Source organism: Trematomus bernacchii, unplaced genomic scaffold, assembly GCF_902827165.1.
Source record: "Trematomus bernacchii unplaced genomic scaffold, fTreBer1.1, whole genome shotgun sequence".
Taxonomy (NCBI): domain Eukaryota; kingdom Metazoa; phylum Chordata; class Actinopteri; order Perciformes; family Nototheniidae; genus Trematomus; species Trematomus bernacchii.
Genome location: NW_022987469.1, coordinates 57,306 through 84,313, shown reverse-complemented (window position 1 = coordinate 84,313; position 27,008 = coordinate 57,306). Strand labels below are relative to the sequence as shown.

The window sequence follows — 27,008 nt, the reverse complement described above, 5'->3', positions numbered from 1 at the left end:
TCACGAACTAAGTACAGATCGCGTTCACACCGGAATAAGTCCCTGGGGGTGGATTAGGCAAATGAAGCCGCTGACGTCACTTCTTCTTCTTCTGCTTTGGGTTTACTGGCAGGCCGCAAACAACTTCACGGCGTATACTGCCACCCGAAGTCCCCGGCCGGAAGTCCCCGGAGTTGGGGACTGGCTTCAGTAGAAGCTGCTGGGACTCCCAGCAGCTTCTACTGCTGGGCTATTCTAGCCTTCCGAGTATGGGCTGGGCTGAGTATGGGCTGGGCTATTCTAGCCTTCCAAGTAAATCGCCAGAACGCCGACACCTCCTCATCTCCACCGCTCCCATGTTTTCTTTTGTGTTGCCATAAGTTAGTCTCTCTGCGTTTCGGCGCTGGGCTAATGCTAATGCTAATAATACTAATGCGAGGATAATAAAATGGCGGCTTCACAAAACCTTTTGGGAGTTTTACGGGGCGTGGTTTGCAATCCGCCCAGCCAATCAAACGTAGGAACCTTTTTCTCCCACGAAAGTACCTGCTCTCTAGCAGGGACGGAAAAGGGGGTAAAAAGGTTCTCATGAACTAATTTTAGTTCCGGCTCTTTTTGGTGTGAACTCGACATTTCGGAACTATATCGGAACTAAAGTGGGAAAAGTACTGCGGTGTGAATGCGCCTATTTACATGAGTATTAAGATCATGTCGGCTAATTAGGTACAGGTTAGCACAATCCACATTAAAAAGAGGGATAACAGACATTTAGCTATGCTGCTAGCATGGCTACAAAAATGTATTCCTGTTGATATCAGAATATTACGGAAGAGGATTAGGGCCACATGAAAAAAGAATGTGGGGATGAGAAAAAAGTCAGAATTTCTAGATTAAATTCTCAGATGTGAAATTTTTTTTCACATTCCCATGTTTTTTTTTTTCATGTGGCCCTAATCCTCTTCCGTAGAATATAAAAATCATGTTATTGTTGGTTTTGCATTTGTATGACGAATACTATTTTATAAGCACTTAATATATTCCATAGGTAACTTGAAGTAATGTTAAGAAACGATTGACATACTTTAGTAAGTAAAACATACTTGATTCGATGTTTTACTTACCTTCATATATATTTTAGTTTTCTATTCCAGCACTGAGGACAACAAATACTTTTTATTCAAATTTTTACTTTATTTTATTTTGACTCTTACAAAAATAATTTACTTACATTTTCTATGTTTGTAGAAATACCTTTATTTCATTTTAATTATATATTTTTGCACATTCTTTTTTAACCTCTTATGTTAATATAAATCATGTTTTATATTTGTATTTGTGTAATTCAAAAATATAGCAACTGCCACTATTCTGATTTGAATTCTGTAAAATAAAATCGACTTAAAGGTAGGGTAGGTAATTTCGGAGAAACCAGCTCGAGTGCGTAGAATTTGAAAATACACAACCGGAGAAAATCTGCCACTTCCTTACAGAGCCCCTCCTCCAACACACACGAACGCGCAGATGACCAATGAGGGCACGAGATGAGTTTGTGCCCCGATGGAAGGCTGACAGGCAGGTAGGCCATCCAGTTATTTTAGCCGGGCCGGCTAAAATGATTGGTCGTGCTTTTTACAGTACTACGGCTTCCACAGATGACATTTTTTTATGGATTTTTTGTCAAAGCACTTAAGATATTCATTGCTATCGGATGTTAAGAGCATTCCATGGAATATAACAAAAAGTGTATCTCGAGCCGGTTTCTCAAACTTACCTACCCCACCTTTAAGACAAATGCCACAACAGTTTGAATGTTAAGTCAACATGTGCATGCCTTCTATTAAAACAAATAGGAATGACACATTAAACACAAAGGGAGAGTTGTGTGTAGATGTAATGGAACCACAACTCTGGCTGTGCTTCAAGTAAATAAATAAAATAAATGAAAGTATAAGAGAAGTCTGTTTGGGCTGACATCAGAAACCCTTAGAGACAAAACACAGACGAAAGCAAACGACACACCTACTGCTGCTGCAACCTGCATTCATGTTAACAAGGGAAACAGTGAGAGCATGTAGAGGCCAACAGGAATCACTCTGTAACACACACACACACACACACACACACACACACACACACACACACACACACACACACACACACACACACACACACACACACACACACACACACACACACACACACACACACACACACACACACACACACACACACACACACACACACACACACACACACACACACACACACACACACACACACACACCACACACACACACACCACACACACACACACACACACACACACACACACACACACACACACACACACAGCTCCTCTGTGTACTAGCTGACCTGAAGAGCATTCTGTCTGAAACATATGAAAATCAAACCTCATTATCAGCTGCTTGTCTGGCTCTGTGTGTGTTTGTGTTTGTGCGTGTGTGTGTGTGTGTGTCTGTGTCTGTGTGTGTGTGTGTGTGTGCATGCGTGTGTGGGATACTCATTAGAATTCTAGCCAGAAGGAGCCAGACGACCCCTGTCGTCTCGCACCCCCGCACCCCCGCGCACACACACACACACACACACACACACACACACACACACACACACACACACACACACACACACACACACACACCCATAGACCTTCGTACGCAAACACACACTGATCATTTGAATGTGAAAGAGAGGGAAGTCAGACAGTCTCGGAGGGCAGGTCACATGCAGAGGACTGTGTGTGTGTGTGTGTGTGTGTGTGTGTGTGTGTGTGTGTGTGTGTGTGTGTGTGTGTGTGTGTGTGTGTGTGTGTGTGTGTGTATAATGGCTATGATCCAATGTGATATACATAACAGTCATCATTAGCAGTTGCAGCCTGCTGCAAAGATATCTAAATCTGTCACAAGAATGTATACGATCTTTATCAAAAATACACATTCATATTTATAAACAGATAAATGCTTTTACTAAAGTCCGCATGACATTTTCTTTAGGGTTATTAAATGCTCTTAAAGTGCGGATTATTTATTACATTAAAGAAAATCAGGAAAAATGTGCATCTCAGCTTCTATAAATGAAAGCTGATGTTTTTGAATGTCTCTTTTAGGTCCAAAACCCAAATAGAGACAGTTATGAACATCATCTGGGAACAGCAGGAAATCAAGATGTTTGAGGAGCATTCCTGCCATATCTTACATAACATATTACATTGTTGTCAATACTTTTGTCTGTCAATATACTCTGACATGAATCCCTTAGTCGATACATCTCACGTTGATTCAATGATCGATGAATGGACTAGCAGCTGCAGACAAGCTAAGTCATACTGAACTAGCGTTTAGTCTTTGATGTCACATTCAAGTAACTTGACTTATGGACTGGACATACAGCTGGTTAAATAAATGTTAGACATGGGTTTGAATGAAAGGTCAGTAAGGAATTCACTGCAGTCTGTCATTCAATACAATAGGTTTCTAACATGTATGTCTATGTGTAGGTCACAGTGATGGTTACATTATGTTCCATGAAACACATTCTGAAGAACTTTTAAACAGCCAGTATTTTAATGTAATACTCCTAAAACTCTGTTGTAGTTGAAGGTCTAAAATGACTCATAACTTCTACAACAGAATGTGCTTTAATAATGCAGCGCAGGAATTTAGTCTAAAACAAATTCAAGGACAAGTTATATTATGCTGAAGCTGCAGGTGTGTGTGTGTGTGTTTAGGTGTGTGTGTGTGTGTGTGTGTGTGTGTGTGTGTGTTTAGGTGTGTGTGTGTGTGTGTGTGTGTGTGTGTGTGTGTTTAGGTGTGTGTGTGTGTGTGTGTGTGTGTGTGTGTGTGTGTGTGTGTGTGTTTGTTTGTTGGATAAAGAGTGAGATCAAGCCTGCAGAGGAAGGGGTGTGGACAAGTGTGTGTGTATGTATGTGTGTGTGTGTGTGTGTGTGTGTGTGTGTGTGTGTGTGTGTGTGTGTGTGTGTGTGTGTGTGTGTGTGTGTGTGTGTGTGTGTGTGTGTGTGTGTGTGTGTGTGTGTGTGCAATACATGCTCCCTGTCCAAACAGTGTTTTCTGCCAAACCAGCTTAGCCAGTCGTTAAACACACACTCGCACACGCACACCCACATACACACCTGGCTAGACACAACAATGTCTGAAGGCTTTGAATGTCTGACCTGTAGTCCCTATCTGTGTGTGTGTGTGTGTGTGTGTGTGTGTGTGTGTGTGTGTGTGTGTGTGTGTGTGTGTGTGTGTGTGTGTGTGCGCGTGTCTCGTGATTCAAAGGCTGTTTTAACTAAGCCAGATGAAAGCTCCACTGTTGAATATACTGTTTTTAGAATGAATAAAATGACTTTATTAAAAGTAAAAGGTCCCACAACCTTCAGTGCTTGGTTGAGTCTCTTTGCTGGAATGGACCACCTTGTTTTGAGCTGCAGCAGTCCGACGTTAGGCAAACAAGCTCTGATAAACCACTGTACGTGTACAACCTGCCAAAAGACCAAAGCTCCAGACCAGCTTTGAAGAATGAGCAACATCTAGCAGCAAAAAACCTGATATTTGGCTCAAATGAGAATTGAAACAAAAGTAACTATGGGACTTACAGTTAAGGCTAACACAGGAATTTCAAAACCAAAAGTAAAAGTTCACTTTGTTTGAATTATGTTATAGATTTCAATTAAGCAGAACCATGAGGTTTTTGCTAGACATTACCAAGTAAGGTTTTTACAGTTTGTATTTGTGTTCCATTTACGTTTCCCGGAGACTTGATGCAGTTCAGTTGTAGGGGAATAATATTTGTTGAGGCATGGTTTCACGATGAGTGATTGTCACAGGTGGACATCGCTTCAAAGGACTAAAAGTTGAAACATCACCGTAATAGAGTGGTGCAGGAATACAATCTGGAAATGAGTAAGCATTTTAGTACTGCCAGTTCTCTTGTCTCAAAGTCAACGTTTTTTAATTTGTTTTTGGTTATACGCCTGAAATAAGGTCTGTGGTTGACACAAGCTGAAGAGATGTTCACGTTTTATTCTACGACATACAACACCCCACTCGTGAATGTCTGAAGCTTATACAGTATGTGTATTAAAAACAGAGGTTACTAACAAGTGACTATATGAGATTACTAAACGTCTCACGCCAAACATTAGCCACTCTTAGCTCTGCGTTGGGGACGTGAAGTCATGTGACCCTGCTCCTGTAGTCTGTGTATAGCGTTATACCGTTAGCTTTTGTCTTTATTGCATTTCAAAGATTGTGGAGATATCATGATTCAATTACATGTAAATTAGGGATGCTCCGATCGATCGGTCACCGATCGAGATCTGCCGATACTCACTCTCTACCGATCGATCGGTGCTCTTAAACATGCCGATCGCGAGAGCCGATCGCATGATGTAAAATACATGACACTTTTCTCTGTGCGCGGCAAAACAAGCTCGCCAAAATGGCTTCACCGGTCTGGCAGTATTTTAAGGTGTCCGAAAAAGACAATAAAATAGCGGTATGCAACGTGTGTGAAGCAGAAATCCTGCAGCTCCACCCGCTGTGACGGACCGGTGAGCGAAACACAAGAGTTAGACCTAACACACTTAACTATTTTATCTACCTCTGGAACTAGCTAAACTAGTTATAAATATATTTATTCTTCACTGTCGGGTCGCTCATTACTGGATCAGTGAGCTGCAGGAGATACTGACGGGCTGTCAGGAGAGTGAGAGAGGGGGAGAGAGGGAGAGAGAGAGGGAGAGAGGAAAAGAGAGCGCTTCCGCTCATTTCTCCCGTGTTATTATCCCAAGTTAATGTAAACTTGAATAATGTACATCATTTGAATGTAATAATTAAGTTGATTGTTTGTGGAAGCTCCAGTGAATGAGCCCCATTAACTGAGTTTTAAACATCACTTTAAATGGAAGATTTAAAGTGATGTTTAAATCTTCCATTTAGGCCCCGCCCACACGATCGGATCGGCGATCGGTATCGGCCGATACTGATTCCGGCGATCGGCCCCAAAATTGGCGATCGGAGCATCCCTAATGTAAATATCATAAATGTGTGTTTGCCACAGATCTTATTTTCTGCAATACTCCAAAATCCAATGGAAAAGATCCCATTGCTTTTTGTCGAGGGAGAACTTGCGATACTAACTTCCGGGTCGACGTACAACAATACGTCATCATTGCACTACTCTATACACAACATTATTATCTAAGTTTAAGACACACTTCTTTACATATATGTTTTCTTCTCATTACATACATTCTGAAAGAGATGAGGATTTTATTGGTTCATATCCTCGACTCTCCGTCTGTCCATCAACACGGTGCCTTCAAAAGGCTCATCAACAAAACAAATATGTGAATCCTTTATTACTGTACATCCTCTGTTTCACCATTTAGTTTCTATGGAGCAAGACTCAAGCTTCAGCCGCTTCCCCAGAAACAGCAGAAACACCTGGCTTTGATAAGAGCTGTTCTTCCTCAGGGACTCACACACATGAATCAACTTGCCCTCCCTTTTGTGTCTCTGCATGTGTGTGTGTGTGTGTGTGTGTGTGTGTGTGTGTGTGTGTGTGTGTGTGTGTGTGTGTGTGTGTGTGTGTGTGTGTGTGTGTGTGTGTGTGTGTGTGTGTGTGTGTGTGTGTGTGTGTGTGTGTGTGAGAGATAACCACTACTTTAGACAAAACAAATCTGTACAGACACCCAAACAAGATCATTGTGACAAAGCTGTTCAAATCAAGCATAGCGGAGAAAGTTTATAATAAGAATAACGACTGAGCGAGGGCGGCGCAGCGAAGCAAACATATTTAACTGTCAGGGTATTTCATGTTGGAATTTCAGCGGTTTACATACCAAAAACTGAATTTGTGCTCAAGTCAACGTTTATCACATGTGACGTCTGGAAAACACACACCTGGGATGTGTTATTGCTAGTCTGTAGAAGTTAGATTCAGCATTTCTTTGTGGCATCAGTGTCAGAATGTTTACCATGAGTGTGTGTGTGTGTGTGTGTGTGTGTGTGTGTGTATGTGTGTGTGTGTGTGTGTGTGTGTGTGTGTGTGTGTGTGTGTGTGTGTGTGTGTGTGTGTGTGTGTGTGTGTGTGTGTGTGTGTGTGTGTGTGTGTGTGTGTGCCAGCTGGCAAGTCCTACCCTCTTCAGAGCACGAGGTGTGGGAGGTTGTTGGACACACTGCGAGACGCGATTGTGTTTCTGATGGTGCCAAGAATCAGTGCAGGTGTGAAGGGAGATTATTTTTGCAAGAAACGAGTTGGCTTTAAGTTAACTTCCTGCAACAAGACTCTATTCTACCCTGTGTTGAACTTTGAGAAGTTCCTCAAACTTTCTAAATTAGATACTTTTTGATCTAAAACATTAGGCGCTTTCACACCGCAGTACTTTTCCCACAAAGGTTCATCAGAACTTAGTTCATGAGAACTCTTTAGTTCTCATGAACTATAAGTCCCTGGGGGAGGATTAGGTAAATGAAGCCGCTGACGTCACTTCTTCTTCTTCTGCTTTGGGTTTACTGGCAGGCCGCAAACAACTTCACGGCGTATACTGCCACCCAAAGTCCCCGGCCGGACGTCCCCGGAGTTGGGGACTGGCTTAGAAGCTGCTGGGAGTCCCAGCAGCTTCTACTGAAGCCTTCCGAGTAAATCGCCAGAACGCCGACACCTCATCTCCACCGCTCCGATGTTTTCTTTTGTGTTGCCATAGGTTAGTCTCTCTGCGTTTGTGCGCTGGGCTAATGCTAATGCTACTAATGCTAATGCGAGGATAATAAAATGGCGGCTTCACCAAACTTTTTGGCAGTTTTACGGGGCGTGGTTTGCATTCCGCCCAGCCAATCAGACATTGGAACCTTTTTCTCCCACGAAAGTACCTGCTCTCTAGCAGGGACGGAAAAGGGGGTAAAAAGGTTCTGATTAACTAATTTTAGTTCCGGATTTTTTTGGTGTGAACGCGACATTTCAGAACTATATCGGAACTAAAGTGGGAAAAGTACTGCCGTGTGAACGCGCCTATTCTCTTTATAAGGCCTTGGGTTTCAACACTCTCAAGGCTTTAAACAGAAAAACGATTCAAACCTTCTTGGTAAGACTTCTTGTTAAAGCTTTGTCTTTGGCTTACCGTCATCATGAGTTGTTATGCTTACTTGTGGCTGCCCATTCAAGGTCATTGCAAAGGCGACTTTTTTGCTTTGTTTAGTTTAATTCAATATTTTTTTAGACTCAGACGCCACAGATGCTCAAAGCTACATTCATTGTTTTTTTAAGCAAAGCCCAAGTCTAATATTGGTGCTTATTGTACTTCTGTAGTCCATATCACTATAACAGTGTGCATAATTGTGCAGAAAACATTAATTAAATTCCTTTAAATCAAAGTATGCCTGTAAAAAAACACAGCCTTCAACTTCGACATAACACTAGTGCATGGAATTGTTTTTGTTAGTCTATAAAATGTAAGAAAGTGAAGTCTTAAAATTCCTGTTTTGATCCAACAGGCGGTCCAAAACACAAAGATGTTTTGCTGTGAATGAGCTTAAAGGTGGGGTTGGTAAGTTTGAGAAACCGGCTGGAGATACACTTTTTGTTATATTCCATGGAATGCTCTTAACATCCCGATAGCAATGAATATCTTAAGTGCTTTGACAAAAAATCCATAAAAAAATGTCATCTGTGGAAGCCGTAGTACTGTAAAAAGCACGACCAATCATTTTAGCCGGGCCGGCTAAAATAACTGGATGGCCTACCTGCCTGTCAGCCTTCCATCTGTGCACAAACTCATCTCGTGCCCTCATTGGTCATGTGCGCGTTCGTGTGTGTTGGAGGAGGGGCTCTGTAAGGAAGTGGCAGATTTGTTCCGGCTGTGTATTTTCAAATTCTAGCACACTCGAGCTGATTTCTCCAAAATGACCTACCCCACCTTTAAACTAGATGTTTTCAGATGTATTCATTTAGAATGAAAAGCTCTGTTGTTCGGCTTTAATTCACCAAATGAGTGTAGAAAACAGACAGAGAAGGCGCGGAAAAGTTATATTTTTAGAGATAGCAAGTTGATTGTGGAATTAATCTTGGCCACAACTCAAGAAATGTGAAGAATAAGTGTTCAATTTGGCTGTCATGTTATCATTTCAAGGTATATGCCATGAGGAAAAGTTATAGCATACCACAACAAACAGCATTATTGTGATAACATTTCATTTTGATGTGTACTTTTATGGTCTTTGTGTCCTACGCACATCAAATACAATGTTTGTGTTTCTAGCCTGCTGCTCTGTCTAGACGCAACCCTCTCTCTCTGTGTGTGTGTGTGTGTGTGTGTGTGTGTGTGTGTGTGTGTGTGTGTGTGTGTGTGTGTGTGTGTGTGTGTGTGTGTGTGTGTGTGTGTGTGTGTGTGTGTGTGTGTGTGTCAGTCAGAGAGAGCGGGGGTTGTTGTCACTGAGATGGAGCTTGGTTGGTGTCTCGCTGGGTGTTTATAATAAGAAATGCTGGTGTATTGTGTCTGTGTGTTGGAATAGTTGAATGTATAATGATCATTTTTAGTAATATAAACAAGGAGGCGGGGTCGGAGTGTGTGTGTGTTAGTCCGTGTGTGCGTGTGGGCGTGTGGATGCAAATGTTGTGGTCCCAGCTGTTTCCTATGGGCCAGAGGGCAAAGAGAGGCAGACACTGTCCTGACTTCAAGTCTCTCTCTCTGTGTGTGTGTGTGTGTGTGTGTGTGTGTGTGTGTGTGTGTGTGTGTGTGTGTGTGTGTGTGTGTGTGTGTGTGTGTGTGTGTGTGTGTGTGCGTGCGTGTGTGTGTGTGTGCGTGTGTGTGTGTAGGGGTCAAGCCCATGGTCATGAAGGTCTATGTCATCTGTGTTTGTGTGTGTCTGTGTGGGGGGTGTGAGTGTATGTGTGTGTGACTCAAGGGTCTTTTGTCTAGACTGGGTCTCGCCGCCGTTAGAAGCAGACCAGCTGACTGAGTGATGTCTCGTGATGTAAGATGCATTTATGAGATATTTACCGTGTCAGGAACGTGTCAACATAAGACTCCAGATCATCTGCACATTCAGCTCAAATATATAATATATATAATATATTTTCTGCTACAGTTTACATATTTGTCTATAATTATACACTCATAATATGTATCATTGCAATTGTGTTTTACAAAATTCTAATTATTAGCTTTTTCCACACAACAGACTTCATTTACAGGGGCCACAGAAGGAGTTATAGTTGTTGAAAAATGCATGAATAAATGCTTATAAATATCAAATTTTATACTTTTTAAATCATAGTACAAAAAATGAGGTCTTGATCTGTCAGTTGCTACTGGCAGTAATGTGAGACTTCAAATGGACAATCTTCTAATCATCTATACACACACCTCAATATATCTCCACTCTATGAAATAAGCACATTCAAGTGAACAAATCAATGCAATCAATACATGTAATGAGGTTAAAACACTCGTGGTCACATTTGAGTAACTGTATGAAAACACAACACCATTGAAATAAGCGCTATTGAAGAATTGACGAATAAAGTATAGCTAAATATTACTTACACACACCAAAACCAACCCCCGACCCTTCACCCTCCCCCTCTGCTGCCTTCTCCTGACCTGACCTCTGACCTTTGCCCCCCCAGACAGCCCCCCAACACCTTCACCGCAGATGCACAGCAACATTGGTTTCATATGCAAAAAAATCCCCCATCAAGCATTTGCATACATATATCTGAATATCTGAATCTGTAATAGCCATGATGTGCTCTCCCCTGCACACGGCAGAAGGGAATTGTTTCTCATTTCTTGGCAAACGGGATGTCTTCATCTGGCCGGCAAATAAATGAATTCACATAAAATAAATATACATTTGAAGGCAACGTTTTCTTCCAACATCCTCTAAAAGCACCCTGCTTCTTTCCCATTAAACCAGCTAATTAAAAAGGAACAACAGATGGTCCTTAAAGCCGCTAAAGAGCTTTACCAACAGCACAATCACTTGAAAGTGCACTCTTTGCACTTTGCAAACAGCTTTGTTTGGTTCAAGGTAAACTACTTCAATATCTAACAATTTTGTCTTTTCAAGCACCGTTCATCCAGCTTCTTCTAAACGACAAAAACAACGTCCTACAAAACTGCAGCACCGCATTCTGGATTCAACTAATGGAAGCCATTTTGGTTAAAACGCCAAATGGCAGATGACTGTTGCTCAGACTAGCTCCTGGTTTCTCTTTTTAACATCACAGTCATTTACTGCAAAGATACTTAGGCCCAAGGCAGGTATAATTAAGACTTTGTCAAAATAGTTAATCTATTAATTTAATAAAATATCAAACAGTTGATCATCTTATGTCAGTTTAAACTAGGGCTAGGTGATAGGAAGAAAATCATATATAATTACATTTTTAACCAAAGACTTTTGATATTGCGAAAGAAAATGTGGGTTTGACGTGTATGCTTTCAAAAAATATTAACATAGTGACATTTAAATCCAAATGACTGATAAATAAAAATCTGCAATTTGAAAATATTTAAATAATCTGAAAGATATTGTATGAGGACAATACTCTGGCGCTGATCTTGTATAAGATATGTCAATTCTCGTGAGAACATGTATAAAAGATGGCGCCACGGACGTAAACAACAACGGGACGTCACAGCTCTGTAAAAACAAAGCTGTCCATGCCGTCTCTGGGTCTATTTGACACGATTTCCAATTTCTTGTAGTTATTATACCGTTTTTGACAAACTGAAATATCGTGTTCTGGCATCACTTTAACATTTTAAGGGGGGAAATCAACATTTTGGTATGAGGGCGCACGCCGAAAGTAATAGGGTGCAGCGCCCCTGTTTCCCGGTTTAGAAAAAACCCTGAATAAGCAAGAAAAGTCTGGTAAATTCAGAGAAATGACATCAATTTACTGTCATGCAGCCTCTACAACCACACAAAAACCTACATTGAAGACAATATCCGGTCTCACATCACAATATCTAACCCTAACCCTATATAACATCACTAAATTGCCCAACTTTAGATTAAACCCCAGTAAGACTTTTAAAAAATACCTATTTTTTTCAACAGTCGTCCTTACATTTACGATCTATTCCACATTAGCAGGTGCAATAAGCTCTCACGGAGTAGACTAATTAACAAAAGCCAAAACACTTTTTCCTTTCAATGTAATCAGATGTTAATGTGAACATTTAGAAAGTAGACAATCCTACGCCAAGTTCCGCTGTGCCAGACTCATTAATGAGAACACAAGACGCAGTTGTTTTGAGCTACGTAAACAGACTACAATCAAAGTATTTAGAAGACCAGACAGCACTGCAGGGATTTTTTTCTGCAATTAATGAAAAAACAAGAGGCGATCTTTTCCACATTGTCGCATGACACTCTATGCAGACAGTCATTGGCTTTATTTATAGCGGAGACAGTCTTTGTATGGATTTATTCACACTGCAAGACAGACACATAGGCCCGGATCCGACTTCAGACTAATTAATGGGACAATATGGGTCCAAGGGCCTCAGCTGAGCCCTGTCTTGTATGCAGATGATATGCACAGAGCACACACACACACACACACACACACACACACACACACACACACACACACACACACACACACACACACACACACACACACACACACACACACACACACACACACACACACACACACACACACACACACACACACACACACACACACACACACACACACACACACACACACACACACAACCCCCAGAGTGAAGATGACCTTGACCCTCAGATGCACAGCACGGTGCATGCATCTACATATATGCATATGTCACCATGATGACTTTTTTCCCCGTGTTTTTTTTGTGTCTAGACCGAGAAACAATGAACAGCTGAGAGGATGAATGAAGGAATAAAAGAAGGAAGGAAGGAAGGAAGCAAGGAAGAAATGAGATCAGGAAAGAGCTTTTAACATAGCAGACTAATAGACGTAGGGGTGTTTTCCCCATTCTGAATCCCTGTTCCCTGTCCTGTCTTCAGGAATATGTTTCTAAGGAATCTGGTACTTTACCAATTTGCCATGGTGGGCAGTTCTTAATGCTACAATCCCAAAGAGCCTCTGCTGCTAATGCCAAAGAAAGAGGTTGAAATGAAGAACTAAAGAAGGCGAAATCTTTTGTTTCCCACACATAATGAGCGGACCTTTAACCTTTGTGATGGGATGCTTTTTAAAGAAAATTGTTTTTTATAAACACATGCTCACACCAATGACTTTTTATCACATTTTGTAAAAGTTACCATCTGTAGTGATGAGTAAACGGGGAGAATTGCACACACACATGAAATCAAATAGCAAAGTTTGTTTTCCTTTGGCAGACAAAGAAGTTCGCATCGCAAGGGTTCCCTCGACTAAACGCAAAGCGAATTTTCGATTTCCTGTTGGAATTTAGCAGAAAATAAGATCTGTGACAAACAAACGTTTTTGATACTTTCATGCTACAGTATGTTCAGCAACATAATCTCAACATATTAAGACCACTGTTATAGTAGTTGAAGCATCAAATCAATGTCACGGTCACATGACTTAACACCACCGCTAAGCTAAAGGTGGCTAATGTTTGGCGTGATGATGTTTAGTAGTCTCTGTCACTACCCGATCCGCATCCCTGCCCGATGTGCGAGATGGTCCACCATATTGGACAACTCCGTACGGCAACCCAAATAGGACACTTGACACAGTGGCGTTTGGCAAAGCACAAAAAGAAAATAAAAAAAACCGAGAGAGATGAGTTATTGTTATTACAACGTGACTTCACTATTATTTAACAACTCTTTTTATTGGGTCCTTTTATTGGGTTAAGTACATTGTCAGAATAAGTGAGAAATGGATTTAACTTCTGTTAGACAGCTATCATACTGATGAAATATTGACTGTGACATTTATATCTAATTACATTAACTGTGAATGTCCTTCATTGTATATCAAATAAAAATAAAAATAACAAAATATTTTTGTATAGATATTTGAGACGTTTATGACTCGCGCATGCACGAGGTAAATCGGGCAGCCGTCTAGACGTGAAATGTCCTATTTGAGTTGCCGTATGGAGTTGTCCAATATGGCGGACCATCTCGCACATGCGCAGTGCGGATCGGGTAGGGATGCGGATCGGGTAGTGACAATCTCATATATCCATTTGTTAGCAACAGCGTTTTTTATGACACCTAGAATATTTCTGACATTCACCAGTGGAGAGTTTGACACATTTTATGTCGTAGAACAAAACTTGAAAATCTAGAATTGTTTGTATTATGTTAAGAAAATGTTAGAGACAAGGGAAACAAAAGTGGTGAAATGCTGAATCAGCTTTCATGTTTTAGGACCCAATCTTGCACTATTTTATTGTCTTTAGGACAAAAGAAGAACAGTCAACCACTGGATAAGGACATTAAACTGGAAATGCTACTATTGACGTGCTACACTAAGACAGTGTCTGTACTGGGCCGCTCCCAGTGTCATGCGCTATAAAAACTGGCAAACAAAGCGAGGCAGCTGAGTTGACTTATGGTGGATAAATCATTTCTTCCAAGACAAATTACTGTCTGTTTATCCTACACGAGGATTAAAGAGATGCTGGTTCTGGGACGATGCCAGCTGTCAATCAAAGAACAAAAAACTTAAAACACAAAAGGCAAAAGGTTTGATCGACTCAGGCTTCTGTAAACACACAGAATATCTAACACACCGCCTTTTCTTTAACGGCAGGCATGTAGAGCAAAGTTTTAATATCATTTAACAAACCTTCGCTCAACTGAATATCACAACACAAATACACAGCGCCACAGACAGGAAATGAATAGACAAATGCAGACTAACACATGTGCTCACACACACACACACACACACACACACACACACACACACACACACACACACACACACACACACACACACACACACACACACACACACACACACACACACATACACACACACACACACACACACACACACACACACACACACACACAGCCAGACACACAGCCACACACAGCCAGCCAGACACACACAGCCAGACACACACACACACAGCCAGACACACAGCCAGACACACACACACACACACACAGCCAGACACACAGCCAGACACACACACACACACACACACACACACACACACACACACACACACACACACACACACACACACACACACACACACACACACACACACACACACACACACACACACACACACACACACACACACACACACACACACACACACACACACACACACACACACAGCCAGACAGAGAGGTTTACATAATAAGTCTAGGAGGCCTGCCAGAACAGACTCAATCATTTAATTCCATGATTCACTGAGTGAGAGAGAAAAGGCGACGGAACAAGAGAAAGAGAAGAGGAAAGAAAGAAAGAAAGAAAGAAAGAAAGAAAGAAAGAAAGAAAGAAAGAAAGAAAGAAAAGCAATCACTGAGAACTAAAATACCGAGAGCAGAAACACACAAACACCGCCCAGTAACTGTTGGCCATGTTTGAGAAATATGTCAGAACTGAACTCTTATTTCCCTTTTTGTTTTTGGAGCACTCAGTTTTCACATGGATTTGTTGAAATATCTCTCTGTTAACCCCAGTGGTGGAATGCACTGACACAACTCAAATATACTTTAGAAGTACTTTGCTTAAGTGTTTCCATACTTGATACGTCATCTACACATCTTCATATTTTGGAAGTGAATATTGTACTAATAGATTTTGATTTATTATTATAGGTTATAAGTACGTATCCCTACTTTTCCCAGATACAATATTATATACCCCTAAATGCATCAGTTATTATTATCTGAAATAGGTCCACACACACACACACACACACACACACACACACACACACACACACACACACACACACACACACACACACACACACACACACACACACACACACACACACACACACACACGGACTATAACACCCCTTGTTGTTAAACACCAACCATGTGCAATATGTGCAATATATATATATATATATTCCGTGAATAACTGTGCAATATGGCTGCTACATCTTCAGAACTGTTACAGGCTGTGTATTTTTGTATTTTGTAAATTCTGTAATTATTATTATTATTTTTTAACCATTTTTTATCTTTAATATTTTGTTCTGTTTTGTATGCATACTTCTTGTTAAACGTTAAGCTGTCTTTGGCTCTTTTCTGCTGGAACAAATGTACATTTCCCCTCTGTGGGACGAATAAAGGGATTCTGATTCTGAGGTATAATTCCTACTTTTACTGGAAATATTCAGAATAAAATGTAAGAGTCAAATGTATGAGCAATTGTTTTCAATTAAAGTTAATGCGAGAGGCATTTGATTTAATATAATAATAATATAATATAATATATTGTCATATTTTACTAGTCTAGGTCAGAAGAAAACAATTAGTCATATCACATTCCCCATGTCTTAGCATTTCTAAGACGGTTAGAAGGTAGATCTAAGACATTTTACGGCCTATATTTACCATATTTGTTGATGAATTAATTGAATGCCTATTGAGAATTTGAATGATCTGCAGGAACCCGGTGAGAGTATTTTTACATTGTAGTATTGCTTCTGTTTAAGACAGCTTTTCCCTTGAATACTTATCATTTTGGAATGATATTCAACATTTTACAAGAATAAAATTACAATTTTGTCCAAAAGAGCTGTAAACAAACAACATTTCCAAAGTTACACTATGTGCCAAATTGAATATTTCTCTCCTTTGTCTTTAAGGTCACCCTGTTTAAGCGAAGCTACAGTGTTACCACGTTTATGACCGTAATCTCAGTAAAATGGTGTAAAAGAAGCTTTTGGTACGGCTATTACAGTTGGAGCGATCAAAGACAAACTGCTGCACGCAGCTTGCCTCAGGATGTAGTTCTGCACCACAGCTGTGAAAAGTGGAACTGGATAGGTCTTGTTTTTTTATCATGATTATTAAACATCATCTGTGTCACATGGAGCTGCAGCTTCAACAGGATGTGGAGAGTGATGTTTTTGTAGAGTGACACATGACAATGACAGAATGACACATGACAATCTGATTTCGGAAGTAAGAGTGACTTTTCAAGCTAAAAATACAGTAAATATTGTTGACTCCTGGTGCTTTTGTACATACATAAAGTGGATGATATGGTCTTATGTGTCAAACTAGAATAGCTGTTTTCATTGGATGTGGTTCCAGTTAATGAAATACCTTTCCTTAGGCGCGTTCACACCGGAGTACTTTTACCCGTACTTTTCCCGTTTAGTTCCGATAGTGCCTGGAATTTTGCGTTCACACCAAAAAGAGTACTTAGTTCCGAGAACTTTTACCCCCATTTTTAGTGCCTGCTAGAGAGGTGGTACTATCCTGGGTACCAATTTCGATTGGCTGGGCGAATTGCAAACCACGCACCGTAAAACTCTGAAAAGTTTTGTGAAGCCGCCATTGTATTTGCTGGCATTAGCATTATTAGCATTAGCATTAGCCCGCGCACCATCGGAGAGAGAATAACTTATGGCAACACAAAAAAAAACATGGGAGCGGTGGAGATGAGGAGGTGTCGGCGTTCTGACTATTTACTCGGAAGGCTTCAGTAGAAGCTGCTGGGAGTCCCAGCAGCTTCTACTGAAGCCAGTCCCCAACTCTGGGGACTTCCGGCCGGGAACTTCGGGTGGCAGTATACGCCGTGAAGTGGTTTGCGGCCTGCCAGTAAACCCAAAGCAGAAGAAGAAAAAGTTACGTCTCCGGCTTCATTTGCGTAATCTTCCCTCAGGGAACTTATTCCGGTGTGAACGCGATCTGTACTTAGTTCCATGGGGGTACTAAGTGCTGGCACTAAGTACTGGGCACTAAGTACGGCAAAGTACTTGGTGTGAAAGCGGCTCTTGTTCCCTTTTGTTAGCAATGTGCCGATCACTGACTTTGGCTGGTGTAACACTCACTGTAATTAATTAACATTACTGCTTTTGTATTGTATTGTGTCACCTGGCAGAAGGCCTCAGTGAGACTTGCCTGGTGTCTGTCTAACATGCTCTCTGCAAACTGGTGTCTGAGCATGGACAGAGGAAATACAAAGCTCCAGTCCCTATATTTATTCAAATTTGAATATATCTTGCTGTTTCTGTTTATTTCAGGTTGAACTTAACTTGATATAGGGTTTGAAATAGGGTTCAATGATTTCGGAAAAAAATATTATTTCAATTTGTATGACTGATATTGCGATTGGGATATGATTCTGAAAGGTATTGAAAGGTATAGGATATTGAAAGGAATTACAACTTTTTATCATAATTCTTATTATCATTGAAAATAATGTATTTAATGATCATGGTGTGACTTTTTGAGACTATCTGTAGCAAACAAATATGTTGTGTTTAGTATTTAGAAGGTGATAGGTTGGGACATATTTTTCAAACGTTTTTTTTATTACATATTTAGCATTTCAGAACAACTGTGCTTCCTGTGATTTGAATTTTGCACAAATCCATATTGTGATTGTGATAGAATATCGTTGTTCTTGTACAGAAATGAAAAAGCAGATTGGACACTATAATCAGCTTCGATTAAAAAAACGATTCCAAATTAAAAAAAACGTACAACTACAAGTCAAGAACTGTCAGGTCGGGGTTCAGTGACCTGCTCATGGGTAGACGGGCTGCTGTGAGAATCAAACTTGCGTGCACACACACACACACACACACACACACACACACACACACACACACACACACACACACACACACACACACACACACACACACACACACACACACACACACACACACACACACACACACACACACACCACGGTCCAACAACGTTTATTTTGGCCAACGACAGAGAGACTGTGAAGGTGTTGCTGTACAGACTGCCAGACATGTAGGAACAAATGTACAGGAAACAAGCTGCTGGTAGGAAATGATTCTTAAGAACTGATACAAGCGATGACTTCACACCACACACACACACACACACACACACACACACACACACACACACACACACACACACACACACACACACACACACACACACACACACACACACACACACACACGCACACACACACACACACACACACACACACACGGACACACACAGCCAGCCTGTGAGTAATGCTGATGTCATGTGCTTTGACTAGCGATGTCTGCCGCTCAGAACAGATGTTTTTGCATATGTGTGTGTGCTCATATATGTCAGAGGGTAACAGGTATATGTAACCCTGCAATTACAACTTCACAGATCCAGATGAGGGACGGTGTGCGGCAGAGACGATAAATGATGGTTTGAGGTGAGTCAGGGTCTTTGTAGTGCCTTTACAAAAATGGGAAGTCTGAATTTATCTTAATTCAAGGACTTTGAAGCATTTAAAGGTAGAATATGCAACGTTTTTCAAATGATAATGTCTGTTTATAGCTCTGTTTTTTACCCGGGTGAAGAATTTGAGTTATCGGACGCATGGATCTTAAGTTACCAGAGAAACAAACTGAGTTGATTAGCAGCCCACTTTGTCCACCAAACAGCATTAAAGAACTCTACGGATAATTCGGCTCCTGGTCAAAAACGTCCTGGACATACTGTAGAACAACTAAAGAATCCTAACAAGGAAAAGCTAATAAATGATAAACTCCACAACGCAACAAAACGGCGTCTTTCTTTTGTTTAGATTAAGAGTCACCCTAATTACAAAATCACATGCCATATTGAGTGTCTAAATCCTAGCTTTTAAGTTAAAGGGACAGCATGTTCATTTGAGGTGCCTGTCCACACTTAATAATGAAAACATAAAAGCTATTCATTTTAAGCTAAGAGATATATTAATAAAGCAGCTATATCCCTATAATGCTTTAGATTTCATTTTTTACAGGTCATTTTTGTTGTTCAAGTTCTACATTTAACATCATAACAGATGTTTGAGACCAAATCATAGCTTTTTTCCCAAGTTATGGATCTATTTTTAACAGGGAAAGCCTGCCTGTCGCTACATCGTCCTTTGATCAGCACATCTGAAGTGTATAACGTGGATTATCCTGTGTCTTTCATCCTCCCTGTCACACTCCATTGCATACTGTCCAGCACAGCTCAAACACCTTAAACATAATCTGGTTTCATAAACAGAGCCGATGCATCGTTAGTTGCAGCCTCCAAACGTAGCTTTTTTTAACTCCTACACAATCTGCAACTCCCTAGGAATTCTCTTTTTGCCTATTTTGGTTTCTCTTTTGCTGACACCTTGTTCCTGTCTTCTAAAGTTTTGACATACTCTTCCCTCTGCAGTCCTCCCTCTCTCCTCCTTTGTTTTATCTGTTTCCCTCCCTTTGTCTTCCAGACTAAACATCATGTCTGCGTTCTGACTGAGGAACTGCGTCTGCATTCTGTATTTCTCTTGTGTTCAGTCAAGGTATTTCACTCATTGATTGCTATGACTGCTCACATTCACAATACAATTAAAAGATGTGTTTATAATCCAAAAAAGAATACGGCAACAGTTAGGAGAGTTCCCTCATGTTTTAACATGAAAGCATTTCCTGTTGAAAAAGAAATGGCTTTTCCAGTTTGGTGAGGAAGAACTGACTTCAACTAGGGCTGCACCGTGTGAAGAGAAATATGGGAATGTGTTGAATATCGCAATTGCAATGAATAATCTGATTAAAGTGTACTTTACTTTCTGCTGCTTTCAATATTCTGCTCAAATACAACACATTGCAAGTTGAATGATTTGTTTAATGTGTATCAGGCAAAAAATGTTTACTACAGTATACTTAATGTGCAATATCGTAGTCTTTTGCACATTTTTATCCTGTCAATTGACATTGTGATGATTTATTGTGTAGCAATACAATCTTTGGAATAAACTCCAAAGCTAAAACAAAAAACAAGAACAGACAAGTCTTTTGAGAGCTGCAGATTGATGGTTTGTAATGTCTTGGAGTCGTCATACTTTTGGCCATTAGCCATTTGGCATTGCTAATAATAGAGAGGGTTCCCATCGCTTCAAGTTCCTAAACATCAAATGTGAGCTCTTTTCAGGCAGTTTCTTAAATTCAATGACACAGCATAATTGAATCATGTTAAAGGTCCCATGTCATGCTTTTCCGGTTATTACCCGTCCCCTTGTGTGTTATGTAGCTTTTTATGCATGTAAACGGTCTGCAAAGTCACCCTCCAAGTACACCCTGTAGCGAGTAAAACTCTAACACAGAAAAGACCTGTCTATTCTGCCCCAGAACGCCTCGTTGGAGATTTTTTTCTTTTTTTTCTTCCTGAGTATAGTGACGTAACAATACCCAAGTCCAAATGGACCAATCCGCGGAGCTCCTCACACACACACACACACACACACACTCACTCACTCAGCCTTATCTTTTCTCAGGCTGTGAGTGTGTGGCGAACTGCGTGGCGAACAGCCTGGCTGTGAGTGTGTGTGTGTGCTCAGGCTGAGTTCCGCTGTGTCTCGCTGTCTTGCCGAGCCCACACAGCAACCAGGAAACCACACCAGTAATCCAGCTCACACTGTCCGCTCCTCGCAGCAGCGAGCCCCGCAACGTCCCGCCAACACGGCACCCAGACCCCACGCAGCATTCTCATCTGTTTGTCATTACTGCTCTCATTTTCTGGTTGATAACAAACGCCATTGTAACACATAAACACTGATGTTCCGCTGTAACGGTGGCAGAGTTCCCGTTAGAATAATTATTTGCCGGTCAACATGTCCGTTACAGTTTAAATCTTCCGGACAAAATTTGAAAAGTGCCGGTCAAAGGTCTTCTATGTTATTTATTGAGCTTTGAAACAAATTGATATGATTCGATATTAAACAAACTAATTATAGTAGATTAATTAACTATTCAAAAGTGTACAGTAATTTACAATAACACGGGAATAATAAACGGAGCGCTCTCTCCCCCTCTCCTGACAACACGCCAATATCATGCAGCTCGCGGATCCAGTAATGAGTAACCCGACAGTAAAACTAAACATATCTATAACTAGTTTAGGTAGTTTGAGAGGTAATTAAAATAGCTACGTGTGATGTTCTAACCTGAAGTGTGTTTTGCTCCGCTCACCGCTGCAGGGGATCATGCAGAGCTGCGTGTCGACTCGTCAGCAGCAGCCGATCTCTCTCTCCCGTCAGATTAGACTTTACTCGCGTTTGTGTCCATATCGATCAGATCTAGCTAGTTCTAGCTAATGATATGACTACCTGCTTATTAAAAGACACCTAAACAATAAGCGTCGCTATGCAACCGGGTGAGGCCACAAAGTATAGCGCAGCATTATGCATTTGTTTACATGCCCACCGGAGGCATTACCAACAGATCAACGCACAATCAACCCATACAGGACATCTCTTTCTCCACATTAAGTGTAGACATTATAATTGACTATTCTTGTCTGTCACATACTATTCTTGTCTGTCACATACTCTTCTTGTCTGTCACATAAGTGGCGCAACTGATGCGGTATTGCGCTAAGGGGAAACAATTTTGACCGGACATTTTGACCGGAGAGATTTAGATTTGCCGGTCTTCAGCATATTTTACCGGTCATAGTCCGGTAATTACCGGCTAACGGGAACTCTGAACGGTGGTGGACTCATCAGAACAGAGTGGGCGAGCTGACCAATCAGAGCACAGTGGGCTCACAGGGAGGGGTGGGGGCAGGAGCTCCAACAAGGCGTGTAGGACAGAGAGTGAATACACATGCTATACAGAGATGCTGTATGAGAAACCAATGTGAGTTTGGAAAATTGAACAATGTAAATCTATTTTAGTATACCTCAACAATGGAATTATGATCAGTAGAAATGGCCATGTCATGGGACCTTTAAAGGTTGCTTATTGTCACACTTTCTCAAGGCAGTTGGTGCATAAAAAATGTCTGTTCTTGCACAGACAAACATAAATGGCACTTTCAATGACCCATGTCCATTTTCAAAAACTTTTAAAGCCAGGCTTCTTTCGTTTTTTCGAGGAGCTAAGATCTTCGTATAACTCTGCAAAACTACTGTAAGTTATTTTACTATTACATCCAACTATTACTCCTAGAATACTTTAAATAACACTCACTTATAGTACAACTATACCAAAACTATAATGAATTCAAAAAGACTAGTACATATGTTATTACTGGTATTTAACCTGGTCTCTTGAGGCTCACTGAGGACAAATGTCATTTCAAGTTAGCTGCATGGTGAGTAAATGTCTGATGACACCCACGTGAACCCATCCCACACATAATGAGAGGAACACATTACGCACAGTGTTCTCAATTATCTTCTCCTCTAAATCTAAAACTGGAAAATCATAATAAGCCTGTCAAGATATCTACATAACCGGCCAATAAAAGTAGCCTCTAAATAGATCTTAGGTTGTGAAAACAGGCCGAGGAGTCATTGAGTCATGCTTCTTTTAAAAGTCAGAATACAAATAGTTCTGCACAAGGTTTGGTATTTTCAAGAGACAGGAAGTCACGTTATCATCTTAACACTTTTTTTAAGTTGGCTATTTATTGATATTTATCAGACCATGGTGAGTCCAACCATGCACATGTTTCTTAGTCTTGATTTAAGCTGTGTAAACTAAACCTCTTGCTTTGTGAGCAAAAAGGCTTGCTTCTATTATGAATATTTTAAATGCAAGGCTTTTATTGGTCATGCGAACATAGCTACAGTGTAGTTATGACGATGAAAATCTTAGGTCACAGGCTCCTCCAACAGTGCAACAAAATAAAACAGAAAAAACAGAAAAGATAGTGCAAGTAAATACAAAAAGAAAAATTGTAAAATTGTAAAAAAGTGGAGTAGTGCAATAAGAGTCTAAATGCAAGTGATTGAATATGTAAGGGATAATGTGCAGCGAGGCGGTCATTATGGGGAAAAGAACACTCATGAGTCAGCCCTGCTCCTGACCTCAGCTGGACGCACACACACACACACACACACACACACACACACACACACACACACACACACACACACACACACACACACACACACACACACACACACACACACACACACACACACACACACACACACACACACACACACACACACACACACACACACACACACACACACACACACACACACACACACACACACAGCTTTCATCTAGATGACCTTTCAGTGTTGTGACTGTACCAGCATGTGTGTTTCCCCAGTGGGAATAGCACTCCTAACCCGGGAAGTGTCTTGCAAAAAGCACACACAGTTACACACCAAAAAGCACACTCATATATAAAACACATACACGAGGATTTCCCGGATGCGACCACACACATGCACGTGGACGCGCACACATACGCACGCGCGCGGGCAGACGGCTAGACACTCGTCTGGCTTTGCTCGAATGACGAAGCGGCGACAAAACTTCCAACTCCCCCCTTTCCCACCGAACAAACACACCTTTTCCTCTAATATCCAGCTTTCCATGTCCTCAACTGTAACTTCCTGGTAGTTTAAATACACTTAAAGTTGTATTTGTACCCTTAAAACCCAGCGGAAAGGCGGAGTATGTTCAAATGAAGCAAGCTGAGATCAGACACAACCCCGGCGGCTGCGAAACCCCAAACGAAAAATAACACTTTTTGTCAAACTAGGCTTTCAAAGTGAACAAAACAGATATAATAAACATGGATATGATATTAATGAGGCAACAAATGCTGTTTAAACAATCCGGCTGTAAGGAAAGAGATGGGAAGCTGGCAGTTTTGGCTCAAGTTCAAAATCAAGCCTTATTAAACGGGTTAAAGGTTCACTGAGGAGAAAACATAACGTATTTTAAAGAGGCTAGCATGTGATCTAACATAATATTTTTTCGGGCAATCTTATTGTAGAGACAGAATTGAAACGGGGAGAAACAGAGAGAATGACACACAGAAAAAGGACCCGAACAAGATTCGAACCCGGGTCCTCCGCATGGGGACCGAGCCCCAGTTCATGGGCCGCCATGAACAGAAGTTTGTACACAAGCTGTACAACGTTAACACATACTCAGCTCACCTACAACTTTACTAGATTCAAAATGAAAGAGTGGACACATTTTGTGATGTTTCATGTCACTGAAACACAGCCCGACATCGCCTATGGCAAAAAGTGACACCCAAAAAACTAGATGAAGACAATTTGCTCCTTCTTTCTGTATTTGTGAGGAGCCCAAGTACAGAAACGAGTGTGTAGCTTGGCAGTTTCGATGTACAGACATAGCTAAAGTGAATGAAAAACACAAGAAAAGTGAATGTAAGTTACTCACTGATTTCCATGCTCTGGAGGGAGGTGTAGCGCTTGCAGTTACATGTACAGGAGACATTGGCGGTGGCGTTTAAAACACCCATCAAGTTCATTTAAAGCCTCCTGAAGTCAACCATTAGGCTTTTTCTCCAGACAGGGGAAAAGGCTGGAGGAGAGGAGCCCAACAAATAACACTACGCCAAACTCCCCCCCAAAAAATCCTCCCTTTTTCTCTCCAGCCTCCTCTCCTTCCCCTCCGTCGTCCTCCTCCTGTTTCGGTTCTCTCCTCCTCCTCGCTCCGGTTTCTCCTCCTCTTCCTCCGAAATGTATATATTTATCTGCCTATCTATCTGTCGGCCTCCCGCAGAAGTGTCGGTACAGCCGGTAGGCTACATGTAGTTTGAACGCAGCTAAGCTAAAAACATGTCGCTGAAACTAGTTTAAATGTCCGGTTCCGTTAGAGATGTAATGGATCCGTGTTTTCAGCCGAGTGACCGGCGACTAAACTGCTAACGGACGTCGGTCTGCGCCTCTCTTTCTCCCTCACCCCTTCCCTCTCTCTCTCTCTCTCTCTCTCTCTCTCTCTCTCTCTCTCTCTCTCTCTCCTCTCCTCTCTCTCTCTCTCTCTCTCTCTCTCTCTCTCTCTCTCTCTCTCTCTCTCTCTCTCTCTCTCTCTCTCTCTCTCTCTCTCTGTCTGTCTCCAGGGATTTCTCAGTGTCACTCTCCCCCCTCCTCCCCCCTCCTCTCTGTCTGGGTCTGTCTCTCATTTCCAATTTCCACTTGCCTTTTTAGCAAACACAATCCCTACAAAGCCGACAGAGAGGAGCAAACAGCAGATAGGCCTACAGACAAATAAAGTATTACAAGTCGATTAATTGACGAACACTAACACTTTAATCATCAAAGTAGGCCATTTTGTTGCTGTTTTCAGACACACAATTTAGTTTTATTCATGCATATCTTTTTGGCAAATCACAATCCTGCATAAAATATTTGCAAGAGTTGCAATTATTTGGTCGATAAGTCAATCAAAATGATCGCTGACTATTTAATAATTAAAGTATTTTGTTGCAAAAATGTGGTTTACAGAGTCTAAGATAACCTAATGATGTCCTTTATCTGAACATATTTGGGCATAGGCATTTACAGACATCACCTTGGGTTTTAAAATAAGAACATACAGATAAATAAAACATGAGGAACAATGACATTTTATACATTTTTATTTATTGAAAAGCTTTAAATTCAATCCAATGGCACTAAAGAAAGACGAACTCTATTTCTATTATTATGATGTAGCGTAATGTATCTGCAGCATTCCCCCCCTCCTCTCTCTCTGTCTGTCTCTCATTTCCAATTTCCACATGCCTTTTTGGAAAATGAGGAGAGGAGGAAACAGCAGATAAAGACAAATAAAGTATAACTTCAAGTCGACTAGTCAATTAATTAAGAAACACTTAAACTAACGCTTGAAACATTTAAGTATATGCAGTAAAGGCTGTTTTCAAACTCTAAGATAGCCTATATTTTCTTCATGTGAATATCTTTGACAATCAATTTCAGTCAATTTAGTTTTAATTATACATATCTTTTGGGAAAACCTCATTCCTGCAAAAGTAAAGTTACAATTATTTGGTTGATTTCATTATTCAAGTATTTTTTGTTGCAAAAATGGCAGAAAATGCTGTTTTCAGGCTCTCTGATGGCCTATAAAGATTTCCTTTATCCAAACATATTTGGGTTTTAAACAT

At 40.9% G+C, this 27,008-nt stretch overlaps 1 protein-coding gene across 1 annotated transcript in view; it reads right to left on the bottom strand.

Annotated features, from left to right (window-relative positions):
• The window catches only part of pmepa1 (prostate transmembrane protein, androgen induced 1), a 56,060-nt gene extending 30,253 nt beyond the window's left edge, over positions 1-25,807 (bottom strand). Inside the window, exon 1 of the mRNA XM_034144093.1 lies at positions 25,280-25,807. Coding sequence (XP_033999984.1) covers positions 25,280-25,370 — 91 coding nt within the window. The 5' untranslated portion in view covers positions 25,371-25,807. The remainder of the gene's footprint in view (positions 1-25,279) is intronic.
• Between the last annotated feature and the right edge of the window lie 1,201 nt (positions 25,808-27,008).